Below are 14,021 nucleotides of genomic sequence, written 5' to 3'. Positions count from 1 at the left end.
TAGTTCTTTGTCATCTGCTGACACTCAATCCCATCTGCATCTCCTCCCAGCCCCCACCAGCCACTGTTTCCACCATACCTTGGCAACGAGGATAGGAATGATATCCCATGCTGCACTGATCACAGCGAGGCCCATCAAACTCAGGCCTGCAGAAACATCTCCCGCCTGAGTCGCAGCCTCCTGGCAGCGTCCCAACGGCGCTGCACCCGCACACTGCAAAGCAGAGAAAAGCCAGTGGGGAAGGGGTCCGGAGCTACGTCACCCAGAGCACGGGGCAAAGCTTAAGGTACAACAGGGAGGAAATTTTTACGCCAGAGTGAGAACGTTGGCACTAAGTGCCCAAGATGAGTGTTGGGTGCACGGCTCAGCGCTTGAATACTGAGTGTTTGCATCCCTCCGCTAGCTCCCTTTTCGCCACCACATCAAACAAACGGTTTCTCTTCACTTTCAATGCCCTTCATGGCCTATCTCAACCCTACCTACCATCTCGCACAGCCTAGTGAGATGTCAACTCCCACCTCCCACTTGGCCCCTGATGTATCCATTGCCCATCTGTTACATTTTCACCCGGCTGCCCAAGCCTTGGGAGGAACTCAACATACACTGCCGCACAACTGATGCATTTTCCTTCTTCAAAACCCTCCTGAAAACTCTCCTGTGCTGCGATATCTACGCGGGTTAGGCCGCTGGTGGGCTGAGATGACTGCCTACCACGCTGACTAATATTGCCTCAGTTTCCTTGTTCTCCCCCGTTTGTTTGTATCCACCTACTGGTCCTGTCTTATACCTAGACTGTAAGCTCCTCGGAGAAGGGACTGGTTTGGGGGTTTTTTTTGTTCTGCGTCTGCACAGTGCCTAGCACAACAGGGTCCTGGGCTATGACTGGGCTCCTAGGCGCTCTGAGAATACAAATAAGTAACAGTAAGTGACCAGATAGAAGTGATTTGCTCTCAGGAGGCTGTGGGGGGAGGCCCTGCAATTGCAGTCACGTATAATGTGCTTTCTGCCACAACACAAATAAATAATACTAAGTCCAGAGGGTAAACATCCACCTCTCCCTGCAGCAGGGAATCCCCCCTCCCATCCAACACACGTCTGAGAAGGAAGCGGAGTTACGCACATTGGCAGAGAGGGTAGCTGAAGTAGCCGGGTGCACACTGGTTACACGAATACCCTTCGAATCCAGTTCGGCACAGGCACTGGCCGGTCTCGCTGTCGCAGGTGCCATCGTACTGGCCAGAGCCTGAACACTGGCATGCTGGAAAAGAACAATGAGCCCCTGTGAACTGCTGGGCCTGCTAGTCCCTGCGACACTGGGGGAATCAGGAGGCACCTTTGCTGTTTCACAGCCCTGGCTAATCCCAACACAGCACCAGGCCTCCTATTAGAGGCTACTCAGATTCAAACTCTTTGGGGTAGCAAGCCGAGATTTCATGATACAAATGCAACTTCTGGGGGCGGGGGGAGGAGGGGATTTGTATCCTGGGGCACTCTGCAGGGTGGAGGGGCGGGGGTCAGGGATTGGGGAGGGGTGTGTTTCAAGTAAGGGCAGTGAAGCCATGCAGCCAAAGCTCTGTTTTATTAGAATCTGTAGCTGAAATGCATGTCTGTTCCTGAGGAGGAGTTCTGCAGGATGGCTGGCGGGCACGGCACTGCAATAAGCCCCCAGATTCACCGCCCTTGGGCTTAAAGCTCTCGGCCCCTTTATGAATCAGCAAGAAGCGTCTCCTCCCTGCAGTGAAAGGAAGCCCAGGCCTTTTTACTTTTCCTCCCCAGCCTGCCTGTGCTCCCTCAGGCGTCCTGCCTCCTCATTAACAGCCCATCAGCCTGGGGGAAGCAGAAAGGTCAGGGATCATAGAATATCAGGGTTGGAAGGGACCTCAGGAGGTATCCAATCCAACCCCCTGCTCAAAGTAGGACCAATTCCCAACTAAATCATCCAAGCCAGGGTTTTGTCAAGCCTGACCTTAAAAATCTCTAAGGAAGGAGATTCCACCACCTCCCTAGGGAACCCATTCCAGTGCTTCACCACCCTCCGAGTGAAAAAGTTTTTCTTAATATCCAACCTAAACCTCCGCCACTGCAACTTGAGACCATTACTCCTTGTTCTGTCATCCGCTACCACTGAGAACAGTCTAGATCCATCCTCTTTGGAACCCCCTTTCAGGTAGTTGAAAGCAGCTATCAAATCCCCCCTCGTTCTTCTCTTCTGCAGACTAAACAATCCCACTTCCCTCAGCCTCTCCTCATAAGTCATGTGCTCCAGCCCCCTAATCATTTTTGATGGGGGGAGCATGTGGAAGGACCCCATGGAGCTGGAGGAGGCTGGCAATAGGGGGTTGGGGGATAGAAAGAAAAGGATTAGGAGTTTCAGGGGCGGGGAGAGATCAAGGTGCTTTCTCAGATGGATGAGCAGGGCTGCCCTTGGGGCTGCATTTGACTCATCTCCCAAGATCGGGCCAGAATAATAAAGTCTCATCTGTGCGAGAATTACAACTAAAAGGCTCCACTCCCCATCAGGATTTCAGTCCTGGGAGCTCACTAGGTGTCGACTCCACAGGCCTTTGCTAACAGTGTTAAACCCCGAGCAGCCCCAACGCCTCTCAGGATGCAGGAAAAGATATAAAATAAACTGACATTTGAATGGGGGAAGGTGAGGGGGAATGTAACCCACAGTGACCCCTCATCCATACAGCAGTTGAAGAAACCGTGTGGGAATGGCCGTAATACACTGTACTGCAGGAGCGTCTGAGCCCACTGTTGAACTGATGGGGAATTCCTGCAGAATTCCCCAGCAAGACCAAGGGAATCCAGCCAGGTCAGGGCTGTTCTGACAAATCGCAGCAAAAATCATGGGAATTTGTTACTTGAAGCTGGATTGAGGAATTCTCCTTTCCCAGCAGGGAAAGGGGCGCGTGCTTCTAGCAGCGCGGTTCAGAACAGCCGCCAGAGGCATTTGCAAGAACATCAAGAAAACCGGCGTGATTGGCCCCGGTCACTCACGCTGGCAGCCGGGTCCGTAGTGCCCGGGCGCACACTGATCGCACTGAGCTCCCTGGAAGTTGGGTTTACACACACACATTCCCCTTTGAGAGTCTTTGCGGCAGGCATTCCCTTCCGTCCCGGCGGCGTTGCAATCGCAGTCTGCAAAGAGGACGACAGGAACAACAGAAGGCACTTAACAAATCTCCACCAGCTGACAGTCTGGGCTCGTGGGCAAAGCACAGGAAGCCAGAAACTCCTAGATTCAAACCCCAGTTCTGCCAGTGACTCTCTCTCTGTGTCTCAGCAGGAGCTCTGGCTAGAATGCCTTCTGTAAGTGGGGATGAGGCTTTGTTCACAGGATACTGTTATGATTCATTATAGGACAGCCCCATTGCCCAAATCACATCAGCCACACCATCAGGGGCTCGTTCACCTGCACATCTACCAATGTGATATATGCCATCATGTGCCAGCAATGCCCCTCTGCCATGTACATTGGCCAAACCGGACAGTCTCTATGCAAAAGAATAAATGGACACAAATCTGACATTAGGAATCATAACATTCAAAAACCAGTAGAACACTTCAACCTCTCTGGTCACTCAGTAACAGACTTAAAAGGTAGCAATTTTGCAATAGAAAAGCTTCAAAAACAGACTCCAACGAGAAACTGCTGAACTGGAATTAATTTGCAAACTAGATACCATTAACGTGGCCTTGAATAGAGACTGGGAGTGACTGGATCATTACACAAATTGAATCTATTTCCCCATATTAAGTATCCTCATACCTTGTGGATACATTTCAGACCTTGTCAACTGTCTGAAATGGGCCATCTTGATTATCACTACTACAAATGGGTTTTTTCTCCTGCTGATAACAGCTCATCTTAATTAATTAGCCTCTTAGAGTTGGTATGGCAACTTCCACCGTTTCATGTTCTCTGTATGTATATATCTCTTCTTACTGTATGTTCCATTCTATGAATCTGATGAAGTGGGCTGTAGCCCACAAAAGCTTATGTTCTAATAAATATGTTAGTCTCTAAGGTGCCACAAGGACTCCTGTTCTTTTTGCAGATACAGAACAACACGGCCGCTACTCTGAAACCTAAACCTAGATAATCAAGGCAGCGTCTTCATCAGGTTTCAATGGCTGGCTCACAGCCGCATCCCCCCAGTTACACAGTGTACTCTGGTTACCCCGAGGCTGAACAGCACTTCAGAGTTCCTCAGAGCTGGGATGCACGAGAGCGCTAATCCAGCAGAGCTCAGTGAAGCTGGATTCTCCTGGTACCTGGGTCTCCCTGGTCCAGGAAAAGGGGGTGGGTCAAGAGAAGAGATGGGGAGAGGAAGCAGAAGGGGGGAAGGGGTGGGAACCAGAGGGAAAGAGAGATTCCAGCCCAGCAAAGAAAAACCTGCCTGGAAAACAACAGAGATTAAAATATCAGAGGGAAGAAAAAGGTTATCTGTAGTAAACGTGAAACAATGGAGAAGTCTGTGGGAAAAGCCGAGAGTCCCAAAAAGACGGGGGAGATGAGTCATGAGCTTGAGGGGTTAGAATTCTACCAGAGAGAGGCTGGAGGGAGAGGAAGGGAAAGGATACAAGGGCAGATGCAAGAGAGACAGAAAGTGATTTTACAAAGTTTGCTGCCAAGCATTAAACTACCGTGGTCGCATTCAGACTAGAGGCACATGCCGCACAAGGCAGATTTGCAGCAGTGGAAGGTGTTGGCACAGAGGGTTTAGAAGCTCCCCCGATGCCTAGGAAAACTAGTATGTGCAGATGTAGGAAAAGGATGGTCTCATGGCTAAGGCATGAGACTGGGACTAAGGAACATCTGGCTCAGTTTCCAGCCCTGCCACAGATTCCCTGTGACCTTGGACAGGTCCCGCAATCATAGATTTTAAGGCCAGAGTGGACCATTATGACAGTCTGATCTGACCTCCTGCATAACACAGGCCATAGAACTTCCCCCAGAAACTCCTGCATGACCCGCAAAACCGCTCTGTGCTTCTATTCCCCTACCTGTAAGACAGGAATAATATTTCCCTTCTCCCTCCCTTTGCTGTGCCAATTGCAATTGTAAACTCTTTGAGCAAACACGACTCTTCGGGGCCTACCAGAGAGGGACCCTGATCTCCGCTGGGGCCTACGTGCTACAATGATTATGAACACTAATCATAGTTATAAATTGCAGTATATGGAATGAACTCAAAAAGAGATAAGGAAAACTGCAGGGCTTACTTATTATCTGTCCAGCCGGAAGCACCTGTTCTCCGGTATCATTGTGAGAGAAAGCTGGAACAGCTGTGGGGAGAAAGAGCCATTGCAAACATTACCTCTGTGCTCACTTTGAGCCCCACGCTGGAACTAGCCCAAAACCGAACCGACTTAAAAACAAATAACATTCCTTCTGGATCCCGAAACGTCACCTTCTTCCCAACTTGAAGAATGAGGGGTGAAGATCCAGGATTTAGCCCAGTGGCTCCACTGCCCACTAATCCCCAGCTCCCCTGCCAAAGCAAGGTGTTGGGTTGGTCTGCAATTTCAGGTGCCACTGATATGAGAACCGCTTGCTGACAACAGCACAGGGAGAGAGGTGTGATGCCCACGCACTGTCTGCAAAGTTGGCAGCTCTAATTTTAGGCTTCCTGGCAGCCTTTTTGCACTGACAGGGTTTCAATCCTTGTTTCTGACGAACCAGGAGCTGAGGAGTTTTAGCTCCCACACGTCCCCGTTGACAGCCCTCCCATGCGAACTTGGCACTTACGATAGCAGTGTGGGAAGTCTGTGTATCCCTCTGCACATGCATTGCAGAGCTCCCCGGTGTAATTTGGCTTGCAGTAACAGCGACCAGTGAGGTCCTCACAGGTGCCATCGGTGAACTCTGAGTCACAATTACAACCTGCAGGGAGAGAGCAGTCACTGGGAGCTGCCATTATTGAGAGAGACTCTCATTTCCCAAATCTGTGTTCACACGAGATTTCTAATTACAACAACCAGGCTAGCAGCATAGTTAGAAAGTTTTAGATACATACAGTTAAGTCCCTTTCAAAAATAAAAGGTGTGTCTGTCTCTTTAAAATGGTTCAAGCTTGGTGGAGCTGCTGCTGCTGCAGTCATCTCGGAATTGCTGCATTGCAGGATCTGACGTGAGGCTGCAAAAAGCTGGGCTCTGCCCCTCACAATCTTGCTTCTGAAAGGGTGGCAATTCTGGCTGCATTACAGCTAGGGCTCTGGTGAACACGGCAAAAGCCACCAAACTGGGTGGCAGAACCAAACCCACCAAGACTGCTAGAATGATCTGGGTTTCCCATAGAGATGTGCGTGAGCATCTCCTGCTTCGGAAAATCATCCCCTACTGGGTCAGACGGGGCCACATTTCCACCCCTTTCAGGCCTTTGAACGTGGATCCACAGCTGATTGCAACAACAACAGACACACACTCCTTCTGCACAAGCCAATGGCTGTTTGTGCATGCAAGGCAGATGCCCATGCACTTTTTAAGGGTGGCTGGACAATCAGCCCCGATGGTCCACAGCACTACACACCCCACCCTTCGACAGTGTGGGCTGCTCTCCTCTAGCTATTACATGAAAGTCTAGCTGCGTCCATAGCCTGCAGGGCAGCCATACTCACGATAGCAAATGTAGGGTGAGTCTATCGAATGGTCAGGAGATTTATAGTATCCAGGGATGCACCTCTCACAGTTGATGCCAGTTGTATGATGCTGAAAAACAGTTGAGTAGGAGGGCATCAGTTACTCTGCCCATCAGGAAGGAAAACGTGGTCATCTACCAGACTGTAGTACCAGGTAGCTTCACAACAGGGTAACATTAGGAAAGCAAATAAAGGAAAGAACAAAGATTGCTCAAAAGTCCACTCATGTTGGGTTGAAACTCAGTCCTTGTGAATCCTCCACCAAACCTGGTCTGGGTTTTAGCTCTATATTTTGGCTTCAGGGTTTGTTTCCCAGCTGCCTTGCATTCAGGAAGACAGAAGTTACCCGTTTCGTAAAAGCACGGCTAGTCATGCACTACACGGGTCCCATGCCACTATATGGTACTTGCTGTGAAACTAACGAGTCAAAGGGCTTTTGCTTCACCATAGCAAGACTTTAGTCAGGTGCTGAGAGAGTAGGGAGAGCAGCACGGCACCAATGCTTAAGCAGTGACAAACAAGTGATAGTATTTGGGCCCTGTAAATTGGGGTGGGATTCTTCAAAAGCACTAGAATTGGCTGAATTCTACTCCCATTTGAAGTCAGTGGTCAAACTCCCATTGAGTTCAATGGAAGCGGAGGAAGGCCGATGCCCAGGGCATATGAAAATCCCTCCCTTAGCCATTCATTTCCAAGGTTACGCCAACAGACAGGTGCCCACAAACTACCCCACCACTCCTGCCATTGGTGCATGTACCTTTATCCTGATGCCAAGAGCCCGGATTTCCTGGAAAACTAACAGAAAACATGAGAGCTCCTGATTCGCTTGTTGCCCACAATGCAGAACTACAATTCAGGTTAACAATGCAGCCACAGGAAACAGAACACCTGACAGTCTGTCATGTTACAACAACAATGTGCAATTCCCTCCCCTAGGGCGTACCTGACATTCTATGCAGACACCTCCCCCTTTATACTGGTCGTCATAATTTTTGCTGGCCTTGTGGCGATCGACCTCTGGATCATAGTAGCAGTCGTAGGCATGACCATTGCAATTGCAAGCTGAAAGTATAAAGAGACAGGAGCTCAGCGGGTACGTTCCTCTGGGTTATTGATCACCATTCTCCAGTGAAACAATTAACTGATGTATTTTAACTCCCTGATGAAGGGTTGAAAGGGGCTGAGTAAGTCTGTATTGCATGGGGGTTACATTTAAATGAGGAATGAAGCGCAAAAGGGGCTGAAGGATCAGTTAATCACTTAAGCTTTCAGATGTCTCCAGTCTGCAAATCAAGGCTGGACACCTAGGGAGAACAGGCGTTTTAGCAGGGCTTTGGCATTTTCTGCAACCAGAAAGCACCGAGGCACAAAATGAGAAAAGGCAAGCCCGAGCATGGCGGGAGGGGAGTTATCCAAACTTTGGGGCCTCCAAAGTGGTTTGGAGCGAACATGCGGGCCAGTTCTCAATGTTATCCAATTAGAGAGGGGCTGAGCTGTGAAGTCAAACATATGGTGAGAGTGTGTTGGGTGGGTTTTGTTGGTTTTTTTTAATCCATGGGAGCAAGATCCAACAGCCCGTTGCAGAGTCCCTACGTTTATGAGATCATGTGATTTAACTGAGCTTCATGCTTCACTTTCTCAGCCCAGCATGAATTCCAGTGTTGGCATCTACCGGAGGGTTCTGGCTATCCACATAAAGAGGTGAGTAGATCTGAATGCAATTTATCTTCAGAGCAGGACTGAGCAATCAGGATGACGGCACAAAGTTTAGGACAGAGGCAGGAAGGGGACCAGAATTAGCACTCAGTACAGATTGGGCGGATATCACCGTAGGAGCCTTCACAAAACAGAATAATCCACAACACAGACCGCCCCTCTTCCTATACTTCTAGTTACGTTCACTAAGTCTGGTACTAAAATGCAGGGTGACCACAGGGATGGTTTGAAGGACTGGTAATGAGGTTGTAAAACCCAGCAATGGCATAGGACAGCCTTTCAACAGAATTATGGCTGCTTTCCCTTCTAAATCACCGATTCAAGTCCCAATCAGGGTCTGAGGGAGCAAAAGTGACCACCACCCAGGGGCTTGTCTGAAATGGCTTAGTGATCTCAGTCCAGTCCCCAGTGGAGAGGGGAACAAGTCACAAAAACAACACTACAATCAACAGCTTTGCTGCCAGTCACCCCAGAAGAAATGCAGCCTAACCCCTCTACAGGGGATCCTTCCAGGTCAGGATTGTGGTTCACTGGCGGAGCAGTGTAAGGGTCACTAGTAGCTCCCCTATGGACAAAGGACTTTACCTTCCAATGCTGCCAATCCAGCCATTTACAGGAGCGCTGAATTCCCACCAAAGACCAAAAGAGAGAGTGCCCATAATGCCTGTAGAGGGAGATTTAATGCAAGGCCCCATCACGGGCTCCAAGAGGGACTGTGCTATGGATTCCTTCCTTAAGCACAAAGCTTTAGGAATGGGATTCTATGGCAGAGCTTAGGGGCCGACCGCAAAGCTTCCCATACGTGGGGGCAGCGGCGTTTGTTCATTCCATGTTTTCCAACCACCTAAACAGCTACAGGGGGAGGGAGGGAAGAGGGGGAACCCAGCCCACAACAACCTACGTTGGCATTCATTAGCGCTGTCAGTCGTAGCTGGTTTCCAGGGTAACTGGTTGAAGCCCGGGCAGCAACGATCACATGAGCCGCCACAGGTGTTGTGTTGACAATCGCACTGCAGCCTGGAAAATGAAAGGTGAGTGAGCAGAGTAACTTCGAAGCCAGGTCACTGAACACCGAGGAGTCCACTGACGGCAGGACTTGGCTGGGGAAATAACGAGAGCTGGCCAGAAAACACAAATTCCTTCCCAGGGAAAAAAATTTTTTTCCCAACAATATGAGAAGTCTTGAACTGTGATAAAATGTTAAAATCACAAACATTTTACTGAAGAGCGATTTCAAGAACAATTCCACTTTGGGAGACCCACAGAGCAGCCTGGGCTCTCTGCATCTCCAGCCCCGAGCTGGGGGAGAGGCAGGAAAGCAAAGAGGCAGGGTGTTCAGCATCTGCTGAGATCCTTCAGACAGAAAGTGAAACCGACAAGAGCCTTCCAGGCAGCCATCATTTCGATTTTCCCAGTGGAAAATGAAATTTTTTGCAAAACTGAAAATTTCCCACAGAAAATTTCAATTTTGAGAAAACACTTTATTCACCCTAGAAAAATTCCTGACCAGCCCTAGAAGTAACAGCACAAGAGGAGCTGGTTCAATCACCAAGTGAGAGAGCTTCTCTTCAGGCAGCTTCACAGATCAGGGCACAGATGCTTCTTTGTTCAAGCGTTCGGATTTGGGAGGACAAGTGAGAATAGGTCATTTATGCCAGGCTATTGATGCCCAGGGCTCTCTGCAAACACACAGGACTAGGTCCCTGCCTGGAGGATCTTGCAAATTAGACAGGTACAATACAAACGAGCAACACTTTTCATTCAAGACAGCTTTCCAAAACAAACAAAAAAAGGCCTTTTTCAAAAACAAAAGTTTGTGTGTATTTTAAATTTACTGATTTCTAGACAAACACAAACAGTCCCACCACCTTCACATTTCTCTCTCTCATTTCCTTCCCTCCCCACCCATTTTGCCCTGAAGCGGGGGAGTGGGGAAGAGAGAAAGAAGGGAAGAGAAACAAAACACGAACATTTTTTCAATTAAAAAAAAAACACCAGAAAATTCCAAATATTTAAATAAACTGAAAAAAAAATCACAATTTGTTCACAAAACAGCCCCTTTCTCACCCACGTCTACAAATGACTGAGGTGAAATACGGCAGCAGGGAGCAGATCGCACGTATGACAGGGATGCAGCGCTGGAAGGCTGAGTTAAAGAATTAACAGAGGGATCTGAAATTGGCCTGAGTGAGGTTTCTTGATGCCTGGGGAGTAGAAACTTGTCCCGCAGAGCATAAGGGGCAAAATGACAAAAACTAAAGCATAAAGTCAGGAGTGGGGGAGACACGTGCATCGTAAGAAGAGAGGGACCCATACTGGGTGAGCAGCTTGAAATTAAAGCAGCATCTTTCAGTCTTAGAGCCTGACTGCCGATGTGAAGAAATGCATTTCCTGGTTTCAGTAGCTAGTGTAAGTAGCTTTGCGCTGACTAGACAAGCAGCCCAGGAGGCGCCAGGCAAGAATTCTCACTAGTCGAGTGAGGAATCTTGTCCCACTGCACCGCAGCGGTAACTCATTCTGCAGTGACATCACTGCAGAAACTTCCACTTAACAGAATATTATAGCCGGCCAACAAAAATGCTTTCTGTTGTTTTAGACTGATGGTAATACAGTGTGTTCTCGCTTTTATCTGTACAATTACTCAGTTTCCCTCGGGGCATGTCTGCTACTCCCACCTCTCACTCCCCCAAAGCTCTTCCATTCAAAGCTGGGTGTTTAACAAGAAATATAATTTCTAATTACACTGGAAACAAAGCAGTGATACAAAAATCCGATTCCGATATACAGCCATATTCTTTCACTGGGCTACTAGAGCTGTGCTGTTGCCTTGCCTACCCATATTATTAAGATGCCTGATTAACACATGTGACTATCACAGAAGTCCAGGCTGGGATGGTCATATGGGACAACTGAACCCATTCAGATACAGTAAGAAATTACTTGAAACTTTGGCCAAAACACAAGCAAAACCTTTCGGAGGAGAGCTGAAGAAGTGTGCGTAAGTGAGGCAGTTTGACTTACTGGATATACCACTGACTGAAACTTGGCAGACCAGAGTTCTATCCTAGCCTGGCCTGCTGGCCCATCTTGGGCAGGTCCTGGCCTACCTCTGTGCCTCAGTTTCCTCGCCTGTAAAATGGGGATAATGTGCTCCTATTTGTAAAACACTTTGTGACCTACTGATTAAAACTGCTATACGAGCTAGGTATTATTATTATAGCAGGGTGACTTAGCAGAAAAAAATACAGCAAGTCAAGGTGGTCTTTTCCTTGAGGAATCATGTCTATAACAAGCAAGCAACATAAGAAGAGTCCCCAGCTTGGAATTCAACCCTGTCCCAAGACCCTGGATGTTGGAGCCTGACCTTCTCCGGTGATCTCTAAGCACGTGTACAAGAGCTGAGCTGAGGTTAACTCCTTGCGTACTGGTAGTGCCCCAGCACCCTGTCACTTACCATTCTACTTCTCTCCCATGTTCCACATGATCAGAAGTGGGAGGGCTGAAATTCCAAGCGTTCTGGACGTTTTTGCAGCCTGCCTTGCAGAAAGAAGTGCTGGAAAGCTCACCAGGAAGCCTGCTCTTATGAGCGTTCGCAGACTCAGGAGCGAGATCAGATAAATTCCCCCACTTTTTGGTGCTTTTCCACAATGAACCAACCCCCAAACTCCAAACCTTCTGGCCATCGCCTATGACTTGCTTAAAAGAAAACATGATTTGTTACATGTGTTCGGGTAGGACCTAGAGGCCCCAATCTCCTCACTTTGGTGATCCCTGTGTGAAAGAATTTGCATAACCTGCTGGTGGGTGGGTATATTGCATCCCCCTCTGTGCCCAAAATCTACTTTAGCCCCAGCCACAGAGTCCGGTTCTTTAGTTTAAGCTGTAGAGACTTGCGCCTATAGGTCTACATGTCCCTAGTTCAACTCCCGGCTCAGCCAAGATGGGGTCCCTTGCCCAAAAAACACCCAGTTCAGAGTAAGAACTAGATCTCTATTTAGCCCTGCTGTTTAAGGCTGTCAAAGCCCTCACTTGTCTCTACAGCTCAGCAGCATCTCGGGCAGACTGTGCTCTGCTAATGAATTCTGGACAAATGGACTTGAGTTATAATATTTACATACTTCACTGATCAAGAATATACCAAGGAGGAGAGGGAGGGGGGGGGGTGCTCCCGTCACACACGCATTTCCTGGTTGTTCTGCCACGATATAAAACCGCAGCCTTTCCCCTGGGGGTGACATTACCAAAGGGGAGTCTGAGCCATTAGCAGCACTGCAGCTGCAGCAGGATGCAGTCTGGAACCCTCAAGTGCTGGTGCATCTGGATTTGGCTGGAGGCCAGGTAATTAAAACGGTCAAGAGCCCTGATTGCTGAAGGGAACTCTGCTGACCCTGGGAGTGCCAAGGGAGAGGCAGCCAACTGACGGAGCCTATGCTCAGCCCGAACAAAGCTGCCACCACACAATGGTGACCTCTCTTCTGAAATCAGCCTAGGACAGAACAAACTATCCTTCAGAACCTCCCGATAGTAGCAACACCTATACAATTCATCCCCTGGCACAATCGTTTTCTGACTGACCAGATCTTCAAAAGACTAATAAATTTTGCTGGCTATCCTATAGGAGCCAGATGGGACGCCCTCCCGATGGCTCACTGTCCCTCATCCCTTTCCCCCCCCACACACACACTCCAATGCTTGGGCATCCGTGACAGGGGGCAGGGACCCGAAAGCAAACAGTTGATCTTATCAGACAGATACAGACAATACTGGGGTCCTTCTGAAGTCATTTCAACAAGACTATCTGCCATTGTAAATGAGCAGCTGCTCTCTGATCCCGGCCTGGTATCTGCTTGTTAGTGGGGAATCCCTGCCTGGGATTCTTTGTCTGTGTGCCTGGCCCACTCTGAAGCACATCAGAGCCCCAGAGATGCTTATCTTTTCTCTCCTGTCTTCTGTCAGGTGAAGGGACTATCTGACCCCGCTGCATTCCAGCACGTGGAAGGAGAAAGTCACCCTCAGCCAGAGGAACTTCCCTAACGCGGTGTAATTCCATTTGGTACAAGCCTTTGGGCTTCACATAGGTCCCACTGAAGCCAACTGGGAGTTTTGCCATTGACTTCAGTAAGGGCAGGATCAGAACCCTTGGGAAGAAAGGGAACTCTACCTTCACCCTCCCACACTCCATCCGCACTAAATCCAAGCCCTGTGAAAAACATGCTGCTCAGACATTTGTACAGTGCCAATCTGTGAGGAGGAAGCGGCTGTCCCTGCATCTTGGGACTTTGACGAAAACCCACGTACGCTAGATAAACAATGTCATCTACTCCCATGTATAGACCAGCGACTGGGTCGGAGACATGCCTCATCACGCCTGGGAGCTTTGCCAAACTCTTTAACCCAACTTCACTATTGAATTTCGGGGGGCCAGGCAAGCACGTGCGCGTGCTAGGGACAAGCCCAGTGGCAGGTATGGTGGAGCCAAGGCCCCAAACATGTCCACTGGGAGAGGGGGGGCATTGGCAGCCCAGACAGGCCCATGTTCACATCCCAGGGGTGCGAGATGGGAACCGGAAGAAAACTGAAGAGCGTGTGAGCATTCTGGCAGCAGCAGCCGCCTAATGGCACAAATGGAACAGCCGCCTTACAAGGGGTTGAAACACT

General features: G+C 49.1%; 1 protein-coding gene across 4 annotated transcripts in view; it reads right to left on the bottom strand.

Moving 5' to 3' along the window:
• Positions 1-14,021, bottom strand: part of LAMA5 (laminin subunit alpha 5) — a 167,161-nt gene that overhangs the window by 67,262 nt on the left and 85,878 nt on the right. For 3 of the 4 annotated variants that reach the window (XM_044985168.1, XM_044985169.1, XM_044985170.1), the window contains exons 7-14: positions 9,265-9,380; positions 7,591-7,709; positions 6,627-6,717; positions 5,759-5,893; positions 5,233-5,295; positions 3,004-3,144; positions 1,121-1,258; positions 79-213 (exon numbers count right to left, since the gene is read on the bottom strand). In XM_044985168.1, the coding sequence (XP_044841103.1) occupies positions 79-213; positions 1,121-1,258; positions 3,004-3,144; positions 5,233-5,295; positions 5,759-5,893; positions 6,627-6,717; positions 7,591-7,709; positions 9,265-9,380 (938 nt within the window). Of the gene's footprint in view, positions 1-78; positions 214-1,120; positions 1,259-1,287; positions 1,290-3,003; positions 3,145-5,232; positions 5,296-5,758; positions 5,894-6,626; positions 6,718-7,590; positions 7,710-9,264; positions 9,381-14,021 lie in introns of all 4 variants that reach the window. The other variant, XM_044985171.1, reaches the window with a different exon arrangement.

The sequence above is a fragment of the Mauremys mutica genome, chromosome 13, assembly GCF_020497125.1.
Source record: "Mauremys mutica isolate MM-2020 ecotype Southern chromosome 13, ASM2049712v1, whole genome shotgun sequence".
NCBI lineage: Eukaryota > Metazoa > Chordata > Testudines > Geoemydidae > Mauremys > Mauremys mutica.
This window is presented reverse-complemented; position numbering and strand designations above follow the sequence as displayed.